This window comes from Glandiceps talaboti, chromosome 13, assembly GCF_964340395.1.
Source record: "Glandiceps talaboti chromosome 13, keGlaTala1.1, whole genome shotgun sequence".
NCBI classification, from domain to species: domain Eukaryota; kingdom Metazoa; phylum Hemichordata; class Enteropneusta; family Spengelidae; genus Glandiceps; species Glandiceps talaboti.
In genome coordinates this window covers 7,020,695-7,037,934 of record NC_135561.1, presented here as the reverse complement: position 1 = coordinate 7,037,934, position 17,240 = coordinate 7,020,695, and the positions used below count along the sequence as shown (strand labels likewise).

General features: G+C 35.3%; 2 protein-coding genes across 2 annotated transcripts; one reads left to right on the top strand and one right to left on the bottom strand.

Annotated features, from left to right (window-relative positions):
- Positions 1-294: 294 nt before the first annotated feature.
- Positions 295-4,378, bottom strand: LOC144444165 (large ribosomal subunit protein uL5). Its single transcript, XM_078133577.1, has 5 exons — positions 4,269-4,378; positions 2,802-2,952; positions 2,295-2,401; positions 1,657-1,899; positions 295-405 (listed from the first exon to the last, which is right to left on the bottom strand). Exons 1-5 carry the CDS (start codon positions 4,272-4,274, stop codon positions 370-372), a joined length of 543 nt encoding a protein of 180 aa, XP_077989703.1. The 5' UTR covers positions 4,275-4,378; the 3' UTR covers positions 295-369.
- A 710-nt stretch (positions 4,379-5,088) lies between these two features.
- LOC144444575 (dynein regulatory complex protein 1-like) lies at positions 5,089-16,834 on the top strand. Its single transcript, XM_078134050.1, has 17 exons — positions 5,089-5,282; positions 5,607-5,697; positions 6,091-6,203; positions 6,644-6,827; positions 7,421-7,558; positions 8,515-8,724; positions 9,427-9,566; positions 10,164-10,298; positions 11,167-11,313; positions 11,486-11,711; positions 12,047-12,136; positions 12,611-12,733; positions 13,297-13,407; positions 14,276-14,448; positions 15,210-15,266; positions 15,497-15,592; positions 16,182-16,834. Exons 1-17 carry the CDS (start codon positions 5,167-5,169, stop codon positions 16,342-16,344), a joined length of 2,313 nt encoding a protein of 770 aa, XP_077990176.1. The 5' UTR covers positions 5,089-5,166; the 3' UTR covers positions 16,345-16,834.
- Positions 16,835-17,240: the final 406 nt, after the last annotated feature.

Here is a 17,240-nt window from a genome sequence, read left to right as displayed (position 1 = left end):
ATAAAAAGTTGCAGAAGGCAGAAAAAAGTGTGATTTATTAACTTTCAAGATAGCTATAATTGTAAGTAACTATGGTTACTAGAAAAAGGTGTGCCCTGGGATTGCATCATAAGTACCATTTTGGCAATAAAGACTTGCCCTAAAATACCAATACTTTGGATGCATAAACTTTATATATATGAAGTGCACATGCTTCAAAGTTCAAACTTCAATTCATGAGACAGATTTTAGATTAGCATACAAACTCTGACACATTTTAACTATCACCATCGATGAAGACTAACACAAGTAAAATCTGTTTAAACAACTTAATGTTTATTACTTCGAGCAAAATACATTTTCACAGTTCAGATTTTTTTTTTTTCCTCTTTACTTTTTCTTGCCTGGCATCAGTATACCATCATACTGTAGAGAGAAACAGAAGAAAAAGAACTGCAAACTTCAGTCATTGGACATTTATGAAATTATGTTTTATGTTACGTGTGATTGGGCATGTGATTGATATTTGATATTTCACATCTCTCATTTTACAAGAAAAGCAACAAAATGTGCCTATTAGACTTTCCTGACCAAAGTTTCATGTTGGCAGTATCTATCTTTGAGAGGGTGCATGTGTCTATGGTCTGGTCAGTAAACCAGATATCAAGCCAAAAATCATACAGGACAAGGTAATGCTGTAATAGGGGTTTGCACCTATTTTGCATAAATTTTGTCTGTATGAAAATAGCAACTAATAATCAAAGCAACAAGTGCAAATAAGAACCTTATTCATATTCACATTTGATTGTGAATACAAATATGAATATGATGCTAACTTCACACTTGTAGCATGCTTCATGTTCTATATTTCAATAGTACAGTGCAAGGCTGTTGAAATTACAGCATGGCCATCAATTAATGTCAAATTACAGGTTGAAATTATAGCATGTTGATTAATTAATCACTTTTAGAGACAATTTATGATCAATTTGTGCAGTTTTCTTAGGCTACATTTCTTGAACAGAATGCCATTTGATTTATTGTACCAAAAACTATACTTGTCACTGAATGCGAACATACAACCTGTTAAGTTTCCCCTATTTGATGAATTTCATTTTCCAGTATCTTCCTTATATGAAGTAATTCCCATCCCCAAGTTCATGAAAATTTATCGCCATTTTTGTTCTCATTACAGAAGATGAACCCTGATAATGTGGCTTTGCATTTAATCACAGTATTCATCAATATTCATAAATGTGCTACATGTATGGAAAAAACATACCCCTAACCACAAAGCCAATAATTACTGATAAAAAGTCCCCTGACAGGTCAACTGATTGGAAATACATTGTATATGTTCTCACTGCAATTACATGTGTAATTTTTCACATTTTCCTCTCACCAATCCAAGTGAAACTTTTTATAATCTCCCCCCCCCCCCACCCATTGTTTCCTCATAGGAATGCATCTCTTGATGTAATTTACCAACTTATTTTCTGACCAATCAGAATGTAAATTTTGAAGTAGTCCACATCTCGATATTCTCTAACCAATCACAGTGAACCTTTCTGTCCCTTTTCCCCACTATTCGTTGACCAATCATAGTGAATCTTTCAAAGGGCTTCTTGTCAAACCATCAATGAAATGAAATGAAACCTTCTAAACAATGTCTTTTACCTTCTGTTGGAACCACTTCATGGCTTCATCTTTTGACACTCTGTGTTTGCGACCAATGACTCCTCTCTTTCGTCTCCTGTCTTTCACGTTGTAACCTGGCCGGCCCAAAACAATGTAGAAGTCCATGCCATAAATACCAATACCTGGATCATACTTGATTCCCAAATCAATGTGTTCTTGAATTCCAAAACCAAAGTTTCCAGTGGCTGAAAAGTTGGTTTTCCTCAATTCGTATTCACGTACCTGGAAGCCAAGTCCACAGCTTTATTTTACAACTATTTGAAGGTATCATAAATTCTTTATAGTCATTCTTTGCATGATAAAAAGAAGTAAATACAAGTTCTTCTAACTTTTTAAGATGTCATTTTTGTGCATATTTATTGATATGTTGTCTACTATGTTTCATACTCCTGATAAAATAATATTCCTGCTATAGGAAAACTTATATTTTTTTTCCTATACAAAACTTCCATTCTCAAAAAAGCCATGGAAATTAACACAACGGGTTCTTTACGAAATATGAACAGAAATCCAAACCTGACAATATCTGACTCATGGTCTTGCCAGTTTGAAAAACATTATATCTGATGAAAACAAATAAGAGGGTGGTGGGAGTATACATAGTAAACACAACTTACCCTAAGACCTCTCTCTAGAATCTCTTCTGCTTTCTCTCCACGGACTGTACAATGAACTGCAATCTTTTCATTTCTTCTGATACCAAAAGATCTGACAGTATAGCGGGCTGACAAATAAAAACAAAGAAATCATTGTTCTTGTTCTCATTTCACAGTATTTCCTTTCAGTTACCCAGACTGTCACAGCTGGAGGCTCTTCTACAAGCCCACTCGGACGAGTCTGGGGAAACCACATTCCAACTACTCACCACTAGAAGTCACACGGTACAGTTCTTCTGAGTCATTAGAAATGGTCTTACAGGGCCTGTTATGTTGAACGAAGTATTCCCCACCATGCACTGCTCCCAGAGGCATATCCGACGCGGGGTAGTTTGAATAAGATTTCCCAAGACTCTTGTCTTGTGGTCTTGTAGAAGAGCCCCGATTGGTGAGAGTGTGGGTAACCTACACTAATCTGTATTATGAATACATGTTACTATTTAATATATTGTAGACTGTGTAACTTACCTTTGGAAAAGACAGGTGTTTGACCAGTGAGCTGTTCCAACACTTTAGCAGCACGTGTCAGTCTGTCACCACTTTCACCCACACAGATGTTTAGACACAGTTTGCGGATGCGGAGTTCTCGCATTGGATTCTGCCTCTTCTGGTCCTGCTCCTGTAAATTTATAAAGTATACCTTGTTTAGCGTAAAATTCAAACAGAAATTATAGCATCAGTAAAATCTGTCATCCTATTCTGACAACAAAACTAATCTGGCAATGATAAAATGTCATGTTTTACAACAAATAGAATATTGGTAAAATGTGTCGTGGAATTTGGGGATTCTAAAATGTCATGTTTTAGGACAACATAATTCTATGCCTTATCCATTTAGTGCACAAATTGACAATTACAGCTGTTTTCAGTGTGAATTGTGCAGGTCAATCTGAACAAGATGCATTCACAATGTGCAGTGTACAATTTAAACATGTCTATATCAGGTAACACGTCACACTTGATTTACAAATAAAGAAGTCACACACAGTTTGAATAGTACAGTACAGTTAGGGGTATCTTTCACATTATGTAAAATGTGAGTTTTTTCCCAGTAAAAATCAAATGTGGATGCCCTTTTTGCATAATGGCTGGCAATGTGTTTAAATGTCTGTACCATTTGCAACAGCATCATGCCTCATGGCTCTGAAAGGGTGTACTGAATGCAGCTTTTCAAAACAATTATTATGTATTCTGATAAATCTGTACAATAATGTATTCAAAGATTGAAGATGGTATTTATTTAATGAATAAATGAGTACCTAATTGGCTGGTGAAAATGATTTTTGCTGTTGCATGCATTTTGTGATGATTGTTTTTGATACTAATGGGGAAGGGGGGGGGGCGGTTAGCAGACTCAGAAACCACATCTATCATATATATGTCAACCAACAGGGTGGATGGGTATGACTATTTTCTATATTCCTCGTATTTGAGATGAAGGTGTATTAAATCCGCAACAATGAGGGATAACATACAACAAATGTCTCTCTCTCTGCTGTATCATTTAAATGTATATGGCGTGCGGTAAGGTGAATATGATGTTTTCACCTCCGGCCACACAACTTGGAAAGCATAGCATAACAAACAGACTGGGATTAGCCATATTGACAATTGTCACTAATTGTTGGTCATGCTGTTCTTTGAAATAATTACACACAGTTATAACATCACCGGTCAGTGCTTGTGGGGTTTCTGGGGTGCATGTCTTAACGAATGAGCAGCCGTACACGTCCAAATAGGGCAAGGTTGAGCAAAACAATACACGATTAATTGGTGTTATCTAGAGATCGTGGCTTCAGTTTACGAAAATTTTGTTAGCTTACGGAATGTAAATATCAGAATAACTCAAAAGGTGTGATTTTAATTTCCTAGATTATGTTTAAATCGTGGATGGCAGTCGATTTTCACACGATGACTTTTCGTACGAATACTCACCGCCATCTTGGATGTTGAAAAGACCGAAAAGGGCTGTGGGTAGGGTCATCTTGGGGTCATCTCGGACAAAAATATGTCCCTGTATTGAAATATTCCATATACCACAGCTACTTTCTATAATAAAAAATTAACATGTATAATATTTCATTGTATTGATAAAAAATGTTTGAGTAGCATTCGAGCCTGGGTTCAAAAAGTTTTTGTGTTTTTTAAATCGGAGTGTCTAGTACCACCGCGGTGGCAGTAGCCGATCCTCACTGGAACGGCTAGTGCCACCACCCGCGATATTTCTCGTTGTTGAACATTTCCCAACAAATAAATCACACAGAACTCCTCGAACGCTTCCATTCTACCTTATAATACCAAATGCAAACTAATTATTTCATTTCTCGTGCAGCGCACAATCGCTCAAAAAGTCACCGTAACGGCAGCCATTCGGCCGGGCATGCACCGATGTCATGCATACGCTGACACTTGTGACACCACCACTACAGAGACTGGTTGTGCGCTGCGCGAGAAATTAAATAATAGCCTTCCATTTGGTGTTTTAAGGTAAAATGGAAGCATTTGAAGAGTTCTATGTGATTTATTTGGGAAATGTTCAGCGACGAGAAATATCGTGGCCCGGGGTATCGTGGGTGGTGGCACTAGCCGTTTCAGTGAGGAATGGCTAGTGCCACCGCGGTGGCAGTAGTCTCCCCAGTGAGGACCGGCTGCTGACACCGGGGTGGTACTAGACTCGGCCTTTTTAAATTCACTAAAGCCATATGAACAATTTGCAAAAACTTAGGGCGTCAAATCTCCGTCGCACTTAGCAACAAATATCTAAATAGAGGCGCTGTGTCAGGAAGTTATCTGTGTTCGTGAAAATCTCAAATTGTACAATATCTAAGCAAAAATGAGCTCGCACGAAGAGGAGGAAGAAACTGGTCCCTCTGTGGACTCCAATGATCCAGAAGAACGCATAGCTGCTCGTCGGATACGGATTACAAAACGTATTGAAGCAGCAAAGAGGTAAGCATCCAAGATGGAACATTCTACATTTTGAAAACAGTTGATGGGGACTATTATCATGATATGTATTTTTATGTACCGGGGCAAACGATCGTTATCAAATATAAATCTCATCAGACCGTTGATCCATATAGTTGGTAATAGACGCGGGGATATGTGCCAACTCGAATCTAAGTGTAAACACAAACATAAACAAGTCGAGGGTGTTACTGTACAGAGCGTCTGCCAAATGTGTAATTCGGTATTGTTATGCTTATTATTTGCATACGTCCATGCATTGTGATCTATGTTGACAAATTTAACCCCGAACTTTTTTTTTTACAGAGAAGCCATGGGGGAAGATCCAAATGCTAAGAAAAAAGAAGATAAGGAAGAACAGAGTAAAAGTAGAAAACAGATTGAAGAAAGTCGCCAGGTATTATAAATAAAAATAAAATAACTATAAATTTCTTAGATACTTTGACCGACATGTTCAGTAAGGATGGAGATGATTCAATAATCTGGAAACTCAGAGAAAAAAAGCACTGTTGATGGAGGATGTTAGGGTAGTATTCTTAGACCTGCCTGTAGATGGAGAACGTTTCGACAAGATTATGAGTGTTGCCCATCTCTTTTCTGGGGACAGCTGTCGGATTCTATTCCAGACCCATTCATCAGGATTAGGTAGATTTGTATTGTTCACACAGTATGAAAATTATTTCCTCAAATTAAAATTGAATGGATTCTTGACAACAGCATCTTCCTGTACAGAACATGCTGAAAACTGATTAAACTGCAAATGACAGAACACTTTCTAATTATATTTCAGCGTCTCACCAAACTTAAAGCTGATGGTTCTGAATTAGTATCAAATGTAAGAGTAGCTGGTGATTCAAGGGAAGCACAACGGAGGACAGAGGAAGAAGAAAATCTAAGACAAAGGTTTGTAAATAATGCTGCAAGTAGTAATTTCTTCTTTAAAGTTAAACAATCACAAGTCTTAGAATTACTTGATATAGATTTCCGAATATTTTAAGCAAATAAACTGCAAGATGCAATCCTGTATTTTTGTTAAGGTTTGAGAACCCTGTTACAGAGTATCATGGAAATCAGGTAAAACAACCATGCTTTATAGACTGTAAGTGTAACATAGTATGTGTCGTTCTGCCTTCACTGGCCTTGACTGATGTGTGAGGGCGCCCGTCACAGCGTACATGTACCTTACAAACTACCATGATTATACAGCCATAGAAACATCAGTGAAGAGTCTATTGATGATATTATGATTAAGTCAAAGTAGTTTCAGAAAATGTTCCATTTGTAACTTTAATACAACTGCAATGTCCTATTTCTCATCTGTACATGTATTATTTGTATTTCAGAACAGAAAAATTAGAAGCCGAGGCAAAAGCTGGTGCTGAAAGGTTTGAAGAGATCACCAAGAAATGGGAATCTGCTAACAATAAAGATGTACCCCAAGACTTACATGATTTGTTGATGCAACAGAAAGCATTGTGTGATGCTATGATTGATGAAAAGAATAAACTCATAACAGACTTTCAAATGGTAAGTATTCATTTATACCATCTTTACTGCTGGATACATAAATAGAAATGTTTTTGATGTTCATTTTTTTCCCATCATGTAGTAGTATGACTGTAATTGTAAAATAAGGGACACATCTGTCATCTCAATTACAGTTCATCCTTCATGGATGATACCAGTAACAACCAAGTTATCAATCTGATCCACATTCTCTAGTCTATCATTGCTAACTGTATTGAAGTACAATCTTGGGTATAAAGTCATCACACTCAGCTACACTGCATGATCAGTGTTTGTGAAGCAGATTGTGCCACCCATTTCTATAGTTTTACAGTCTATCTAATATACCACGGACTAGTATCACGGTCAAGTTTACTGTGCATATTAGGTGTCACAATATACTGTGGTAGATAACACAGCTAAGTGTCATAATGCACTGTTGTGGATAACACAGGCAAGTGTCACAATATACCGTCGTAGATGACACAGCCAGTTGTCACAATGTATTGTGGTAGATAACACAGCCAAGTGTCACAATGTACTGTGGTACATGTAGATAACACAGACCAAGAATATTAAACCCATTTTTCTTTTTCATTTACCAAATGTGTCAGGAATTAAAGTCTAAAGATGATCAGTATGTCAAGGATTTAAAGAAGCAGGCTGAAGACATTGATTTGATGATTGAAAGAATGGAAGAACAAGTCAAGAACTTGACAAGATCTTACAGAGAAGAACTCAATCAAATTGAGGTCAGTAATACACAATACCATACAAAATTTCTTATTTCATTTTCTAGTACTTTTTGTTTTCAGGTTGTAATGTTCTGTTTCTTTAGATCTTGTAATATGAACAGAGTCTTTGCTCAGGGTGGTAAGCAGGTAAAATCTACTGGGGTTCCCCAGTAATTTTACCGGGGTTCATAAAACAAAATTATGGTTGATTGTATGGGAAACTAAGCAACTTTTACCGCTTTTGTCCTTTCTGATATCAGGGTTCCCCAACCTTAGCAAAAACACTGATGAATGTTGGTTATATTAATGTTTATTGGCAAGATCGTGAACTTCTATTGTTTACAAGTAAACACAGATCATTTCACGCAAGTGCAATTAGATAGCGATACTTTATTTCCACCAGATGAAAATGTGTATATATAAACAGAAGAGCACTAAGTTTAAAGAAACAAGGAACAGAGATCAAGAGGTAGTTAAGAGACAACTACTAAACCAATCTTTAGTGGTTGACATAGACTGGAAGATCTGTCATTGATCTGCTTAAGAAACCCCTTGTTTTGGATCTTATGAATGGTTACATATACTGCCCTGATATAGCTAGAAACAATGATGGATCTTCCAGTCTATGGTTGACCTTATTAGGAAAGGAAAATATACATGTTAAGTAGACTGATGATCAGAAGCCAACAATGATAAATGAGTAATGTAGAGATGTTTTAGTGTAGCTTTCACATATTAACTTAGTTTACTTTCATTGTCTCACTAATCCTAATGGATAATACATCACAAAACCAAAAATGGTTTAGGTACTGGTCTTCTTTCTTTGGTGTGGGCTACATTTGCTGGGTTGGTTGGTTGGTTGGTTGGTTGGTTGGTTGAGGGGGGGGGGGGGTGAAGTTGATGGAGAAACTAACCATTCCATTTCTTGATATTGTAATTCTATGTATGTTTTAATAATATTATTTATTTGACAGAAAGCCTTTGATGCTGAAAGAAATGAATTACTTGAAAGTGACAAGGTTAAGTGGGAACAGACGATGCAAGGTAGGCGGGATAAGGAGGTAGACTGTATGAAATCCAGGGAAAAGAGAGTAGATGACTATGAACAACAAATACAACATCTACGAACACAGGATGCTGAGGAGTATAATATGGTGAAGATTAAACTTGAAACTGATGTACAGGTATGTGAACAAAGTCATTGATGTACAGGTATGGAACAAAGTTATTGATGTACATGTATGTGAGCAAAGTCATTGATGTACAGGTATGTGAGCAAAGTTATTGATGTACAGGTATGTGAACAAAGTTATTGATGTACAGGTATGTGAACAAAGTCATTGATGTACAGGTATGTGAACAAAGTCATTGATGTACAGGTATGTGAACAAAGTCATTGATGTACAGGTATGTGAGCAAAGTTATTGATGTACAGGTATGTGAAGTCATTGACATGGTATGGACATGTACTACACAGTAATGCAACGATAAAAGTACGAAATATTTGTGTGTTTTTTCACCCAAATGTCAGAAATAACTGTTTATTATGACACTTCTCAAATTTGAATAAAGTATATCAATTCATGATGATGTAAATTACTGAGTTGTCATTGCCCAGTGGTTAAATTGCTCACCTCAGACATGTTAGATCACCATGGTAACTCAGGGTTCTAACCCAGTTTGCATGTTGTACATAAGAAAAAATAGTATTGTACAGTTTTGATGCTACAAAGCAATAGAGCATTTGCCAGGCACTCTAATATCCTGATTCCATATGACAAAGTACGACGGCATCAATAAAATGTAAAAGGTAAAAAAATTATTTTCCTAACACTTAAACATCTTCACTTTCTGCGATATTTATATTACAATTATCAAATCAACAGATATTGGAACAACAGTTACAACAAATGCGTGCTACGTACCAGCTTAATCAAGAGAAATTAGAGTATAACTTCCAAGTTTTAAAGAAGAGAGACGAAGAAAACACAATAACAAAATCTCAACAGAAAAGGAAGATCACAAGGTAAAGGCACTTTTAGTATGATTTGCATACAAGTACAAGTTATGTCTGCCATTAAAGTGGCCCTATGGATGACACTGGGATTTATTTATGATTTTTTATTCAAAAAAACAACTTTACTGTGTTTTCCTACTCGGAAAAACAATGCGAAACAACATATACCAAGTCTATGTTAGTAAGGGTCTGAGAAGTTTGTTATTGTATGTACAATAACAAACATTTTACACATTTTTTTCAATTTTTAGCAATTTATTGAGTTACAAACAAACAAGGTCTTGGTATATGTTGTTTCACATTGTTTGTTTTTTTTCAAGCAGGAAAACATAGAAAAATTGTTTTATGAAATAAAATCTAAAATAAATTCCAAATACTCATCCATGTGGCCACTTATTCCTTTATGATATTTGACTACAAATCTGGAAACCTTATGTCTTAATTTTCACAGAGATTCTTCATTGGGATTATTGAATTTATTCAAATCTAAAATCAAATTTGAGACTTAACAAAAAATTACATAAAATAAATTTGTTGACAGTTGAGAATTTTTGGCGGGAAAGTGTTTGATTGAAGAAAGAACTGTATGTGTTGTTTACTTTACAGGCTGCAAGATGTGCTGAATAATCTGAAAGTCAAACTTGCCAAACAAGAAAAACAATATAGAGAAGATAACCAGAGCCTGGCTGACGACTATAAAAGAATCACGGAACAATTCAAAGAATTACAGAAAAAATCAAAGTAAGTTTTGTGTTAATTTTGAATTTGACTATTTGAAATATAATTAATTTGACTATTTGAAATAGATGTCAAATTAATTTGACTATTTGAAATAGATGTCTCAGAACAGTTCAAAAGAGTTACAAAATAAATGACATTGTCAATAAGTTTTGAATTTGATTGAATTTGAATCGTTCTTTCAGATATATGAAATGCAAATGATCTCTTAGAGAAAGCCAGAAATGTAATGACTTGATGAAGGAGGCTGTACAAATATTCTAGTACCGATAAGTGAGGAGTGTGTTTGCTATGCAGACTTGTTCAGTGTTGAGAAAAAATGATAGACTATTTACCTATAGGTGTGTGTGTGTGTGTGTGTGTGTGTGTGTGTGTGTGTGTGTGTGTGTGTGTGTGTGTGTGTGTGTGTGTGTGTGTGTGTGTGTGTGTGTGTGTGTGTGTGTGTGTGTGTGTGTGAAGGGGGGGGGGTGTCTCTTACCAAGACTTGTTAAATGTTGAGAAAAAATGATACAGATATTTAATAATAATGATTAAATAATATTATATAATAATGATAAAGAAGACTTGTACAGCGCCTAATCTCTGCAAGCAAAGCTGTAAGAGATGTCGTGTCACTATATCTTCGACTGATGTGTGAGGGCGCCCTGTCACTCTGTACCATACAGAATACATAGGCACTGCCTGTGGTTGTACTATTGCATCATACAATAACTTTGGTAGGGATACTATGACAGAACCCCATGACATGTGAGTGCAAGTAGATTTTTCCTAAATGTAGGGATACTTATTAATATTTTGCTGAGGTTTAATGAGATATGATTTGTAAGTTCATATGATTGTTATCACGTTTTGATGTGTTTTGTTGTTTCAGACATTTCCAGGCTACAGATACCAGGAAGTTTTATGATATCTGGGTAATGAATGAAGAGCAGGCTAAACAACTATTGAATGATGTCTTAGAACAAGACAGAATTATCCATGAACACCAACTTGGACTACCCTGGAATGTTCCTGATGTGTAAGTGCCATAGAACATTACGTTGTATTGGATTTTGGTGCTATATGAATTCTTTTGATTGATTGATTGATTGATTGACTGATTGATTGATTGATTGATTGATTGATTGATTGATTGATTTAACATTTATTTCATTTCTAATTAATATCTTTCTTTTGTCACATCAACATAGGGATTTCATGGAAAATGTAGGCCCACTCTCTTCCACTGGCAAGAAAACGGTATCAGCCCATCAGGTCCTAGAGGAAGTGATGTCATCAACCAAAGGCAGTGTGGGAAATGGAGAAGAGGGTTCTGAACTAGGAGAAGAGGAGGAGGAAGAAGAAGGTGAAGATGGACCCGCTAAGTTATCAATGAAAACTATTAAACAAGTATTGGAACTTTTGTGTGATGAATCGGTAAGTCGGGAAACAGTTCATTTCTGTTTGTGCAAGTAATTGTTACAACGTGGTGTCTATATTTTACCCGGGCATATAAATTGGACGTTGGTAGGATGTGCAAAAAAAAGTGCAGAACTACTTGAACTGATCAAGAATTCAAATACTCAGAGAATCAAAAGAATGATTTTCAATTCATGTATAACCACAGTACTTGGCTAATCTGACTTTCACCTCCAGTAGTCACTAGTGCGCCCCCTAGTGGTGTATCTGTTCAGTCATTTACTTTGATATTTGAGAATGGTAATACTCTGTATTAATTTCAATGTACTCATATTTGTTGTTTTATATTCCAGGGTTTTTTGGTTGAATCAAAGCTGAACAAATTACTGCAACCGTTGGAGAAGGATGAACGTTCCTTGATGAAGCTTGATGCAATATTTGGGGTAAGTGTATCAATTGAAAATTTACAGTTAGGGTTGACTCGTAACTATGCATGTATCAAGTCATTGCTACATACATTATAGATTTAGCTATGAGCATGGAGGACAAATACATAACTACTACCATATAAAAAATTGAGATAAAAAATTTGCAAAATACTTCAAAATAAAATTCCAGCTTTGTGAGCAAATTTGTTTATAGCTACAATACTAGGTACCTGCAATATAATTGTACCACCTAAGTTTGTCATAAAAATAACGAATTTGATTTCTTGGCTGACACCATAGCATCCACTCCTTGCGCTTCACATGCATACTGCATGAGAATTGTCAACCCTGTACTATTTTGACCCTCTAGCATATCAAGGTATCAAGAATTGCCCCAAAATTGCACAAATAAGTTTTGTTGATTTGTTTCAGTTTTGTATTATTTAGTGTGCCACATTTATAACATTGTTGATTTTTTTTTCATAACAGGCTTTGGGAATTGAGACAGAGGATGACATACATAAGTTAGCTTGGTATTTTATAAAATACAAACCGAGCCTAACAAAAGGTAGTGATAAACACCAAGGAGAAGATGGAGATCCTTCCATCCAGGTAAATATATTTTAATATGTAATAATTTCATATCACAGATATAGTCAGCTTACTTTTACCCTTTGTAACAAACTTAATGTTTGTAATAAATGTAAAAATTCAGTGGTCGTTTGATAAGCATGCCAGGATGAAGTGCTTTTTGTGTATTGACAAACACAATGTGTTACATCAAACAATTATTTTGTAAACTCTTATCCATTTAAGTTCAGATCATCACCTTGAATTGACTTATTTACGTAATGTCAAAGTTCACTTGGGGTAAAGGTTTTGTATAACGCATGTATAGTTCAGCTCGTATACAAAGTTTCGTTTCAGTGTTCTCAGTTACAAGCTATGTTTGTGTAGCCTTGGACCTTGAGGCAGGAATTCGTGCACTTTCGAAACTGTTTGAATTAATAATGATAGCTTTCCACATTCTAATATCCTTATTGTTGAATTGTATCAAATCATCCTGGCAAATAAACCCTCATTTTCAACATCTGTCACCATGGCAACAGTGCACAATAACCCCATTTCTGGTGAATAGTTTAAACTTTGTATAAAACTTTAACATTGTGTTTTAGGATGGAACCATGCCTACAGAGGGTAGTGTTAGTGGTATGGGTGATGGTACTATGCATACAACAGGTACTGGCACTGAAGAAGGTGAACATAAAGAACCACAGGAAGGGGAGGTAAGAAATACAGATAACAACATCAACGTGATATGTGTGTTTACTTAAATGTATGAATTATAATTATCATGAAGAATATGAAATTGTTACTGAGGAGGGATCCAATAAATTAAGACACACTGAAGTAAGTGAAAAACAATCATTGGATGTGTACCAAAATCAAATCTAACAAGTTCTTGTCATTACCATATGGAAGACATGCAGCAAGTTTCATTAGAATCAGCACAGTATTTTTTGAGATATCATGACCACAGATGAACACAGACAGACAGACAGACAGACAGACAGACAGACAGACAGACAGACAGAGACAGACAGACAGACAGACAGAAGTATAACATAACCTCCCCTTATGGGAGGTAAAATATGGTTGAGATGAAATGTACTCAGTCCAATAAGATGATAGATAGCTGATGTTTTGGGAATAACCCTTCTATGAGATAGAGCCTAACACTACTGAAAGTGTAGGAAATTTATGATGTTATGATTAGAATGGAAAGTAATAAATGAATTGACATGATATAGAGACATGTTTTTATATCGGAAATCAAGCGAATACTTCTCATCTGTAATAAAGTTTGACTCCCTAGGCACATCATAAAAATAACATTCTTAGTTGACACCATGACTTCCACTTCACGCACGGCACATGCATTACCATATATGTTTGAGGATAAGTTGACTGTCTTGTTCAGTTTTGATGCGCTAGCATAAGGTAAACTATTATTTGCAGGTACTGAGAATTATAGATTTACAAAAAGTTGTCAAGAAATAGCATAAAGGAAAAAAAGTAGAACACTCACAGTGGAAATACTAGATTGCTATCTCTTCATTTTAATCATGGCTGTCGTCATCATTTCATTTCTAGGGTGAGTTTGAAGATCAAGACATAGATGCTGAGGTTGCCCAGGTAACAGGAGAAGACGAAGAAGTAGCATCTATGCAGTCAAGTGTGAAATCTGTGGCTGATAGTCTTATTCATCCAAATGATGTCCTCAGGGCACTGAAAGATTTTGTAGATGACCACCACACACAATCTAAGTAAGTTACTCACATGTGAATCATCCAATAGGGAACTTGCAAACCCGCCATGTTGAATGTTGCATCATGGGAAATGTGATAATAAATACTCATCAAATAGTATTGTAAACAATAATGTTACATTGTTTGTAAACACAAATGATCAATTCATAGTTACCCTGACCATTGCGGAAGGTTAATTTTATCAGTAGCTCCAGATTAGGTATTACGATAACCACAGATAATCCCTTAGTCCTTTGCGTCTGAGCATGCTCAGTTTGGATTGCAAGTTCCCTATTCTATCCATGAGCAGTTGACTGTGTTATCAATGCTTAATTTATATAGTTGATTATAAAAATATAAAAAGATAGAATTAGAGAGTTTTTTAAAGTCGTAGTCTTTTGTTTACTTTCTCTTTTATATGTATTAATTGTATATTATATACTAAGCCATTGTTTTGTTAGACTTATTCTAAACAAATAATTTCAGGAAACCTGTCACATATGTCATATTTTGTAAATAGCGCCCCCAACGGTCATTTTGAAAAAGTTCCCATACACAGTCGTACAATAACAATTGATAAATAGGTAACACAATTGTACATTCATAAATCTATCATGCAGAATCAATGGTGAATATCTGTTTATTTGACATGTCCATCAAAGAAACACTGTCAGTAGTCTTGACATGCATTGGTGTAAATTGACACTGTGTAACTGTGCATACACAATTTGTTACTGTAATTTTGTTTCTAATGTCATGTTTTTATTTAATTTCGACAGGGATAAGGGAAAATTCCAGACATTCAAGATTATATCAGGAGAAGAAAGAGACGACAGGTAAGGAAAGACTCTCCAAATCTTGATATTTAGTAATAGATAAGTTAAAAGAAATTTGCCTTGCACTCTAGTAAAAGAAATTTGTCATTCAGAAAATATGATGAATTTTCACATTCATAGTGAATTAACACACAGTATACAATGTTTGACTATACCGTTACTATGATTTACAGTGATGTTATGTTATTAGATAGTGGTAAATATAACTTACTATGTTGTTTATATGACAGCCAAGATGAAGAATACTGGAAGAACTATGGCTCTGTACTGACAACACAAGATGAGAAAGTATGGACGGCATTAGTGACGGGTTTAGACAAATATAGGTAAGCTAGATAGTCAAGTAATACTAAAATATATGCAGTGGGGTCTATGTCCACCACTATAATCTTGTGGGTTGTTATTCGGTACTTTTTTGTACAAAGATAGGGGCTAAAACATTATCTTTGTGGTTCTCCTCAGACATAAGGTAGCAACTTTCACCATAATTTCAGTGAAAAGAAGTATATGTTGAAAACATTTTATACTTAGCATGCTATGAAAATAACTACATGTATAAGCAAATTATTACTTCAAAAACATAATGCAGTAAACTATCAATGCTTGACAGAAATTTTCCAGGGTTTAAAACAGTTTAATGCATATATGACAAGATAAGATATACTTCCCTTCCCACCCATTCTAAAAGGGGCAAAGAAATAAAATAAGTGTTATAGTGCTAGGTAGTTTATGAATATGTGAGTTGTGATTTTTATGACTCACCTAAGTGGCATTATTCTATTACAGGTGAGTGAATTAGAGAAAAAATCCAAGGGTGCCAATACCTTTTGCTATGCAGCATATTCAGGGATTTTTCCATTATTTATGGGGAGTGCACAGGTCTATTTCAAATTATTTTTCTGTATTCAATTACAGTGAAGTGTTAAACCAGAGAACAAAGTTGATCAGTGAGACAGATGCCCTACGACAGCAAAATGCTGAACTACGAATGTTACTACATCAGTACATCAACTCCAAGGTCAACAACGAATTAGAAATTCCACCAACCCGTGTTCTTAACTTGGAATTTGGACAATAAGAACTGTATAAAATACCATCAACCCCAAGTTTTTACTTGGACCTCTGGCTTTGTAATACTATTCTGCTTTGTCATGTCAGTGCAGTAAGGTCCTATATGCTATAATACTGTATAGCGGATACGACCTTATTGCACCACCGTGACAATTTACACCTAGCAAAAATCACAGAAACTTGTTTCAGAATTTTGAAAAATAACGATGTATTCAAAAGATAACCAACATTACATCATAAGTTGGAATTCAAACTAGGTGATTTCTCCATGCTAGGTCATTTTGGGAAATTTTTATGTAAATTCATATTCAAATGTACATAAAGCTGTAATCTTGTATTATATACTATTTTGTCTGAGAAACTGTATACTTGATAATTAGAAAGCTACTTAATAAAATCAGTTTTTTGAACTTGTATGTATTGTTTACCAGCTTGGAATAAATTTCCATTGAAAATGATAGCGTGTGTTGCTGACTGTTCCATTGTAAATGATAGTGTTGATATTTTGAATTGGACTTACCAAAGAGTGTAATTGTTTATATACAGGGGTCTTATCAATTGAGTTTATCTTGAAAATCACAGTTGTGGCTATTCCTTTCACGCTGGTCACAAGATTTTCATTGTAATTGCGCCCTCTATAGATTGAGATTTTCACTCTTCCACTAACTTGGTCAATGACTAGACTAGACTATAAATCAAACACCCTTTTAATAGATTCCATGCTGAAACAGTGATAATCAGCTCAGGCAACTTACGTTGTAACACATGTTGGTTGAGATATTAGTAGTAAGGGATCAAACTGAAAAATAATAACTCTGAATTTATTGTACCCATCTGGACAAATAATTGATGAAATATTACACTGCAGTGAAGGCATATTTCACATATTTTTTCCAATAAGAA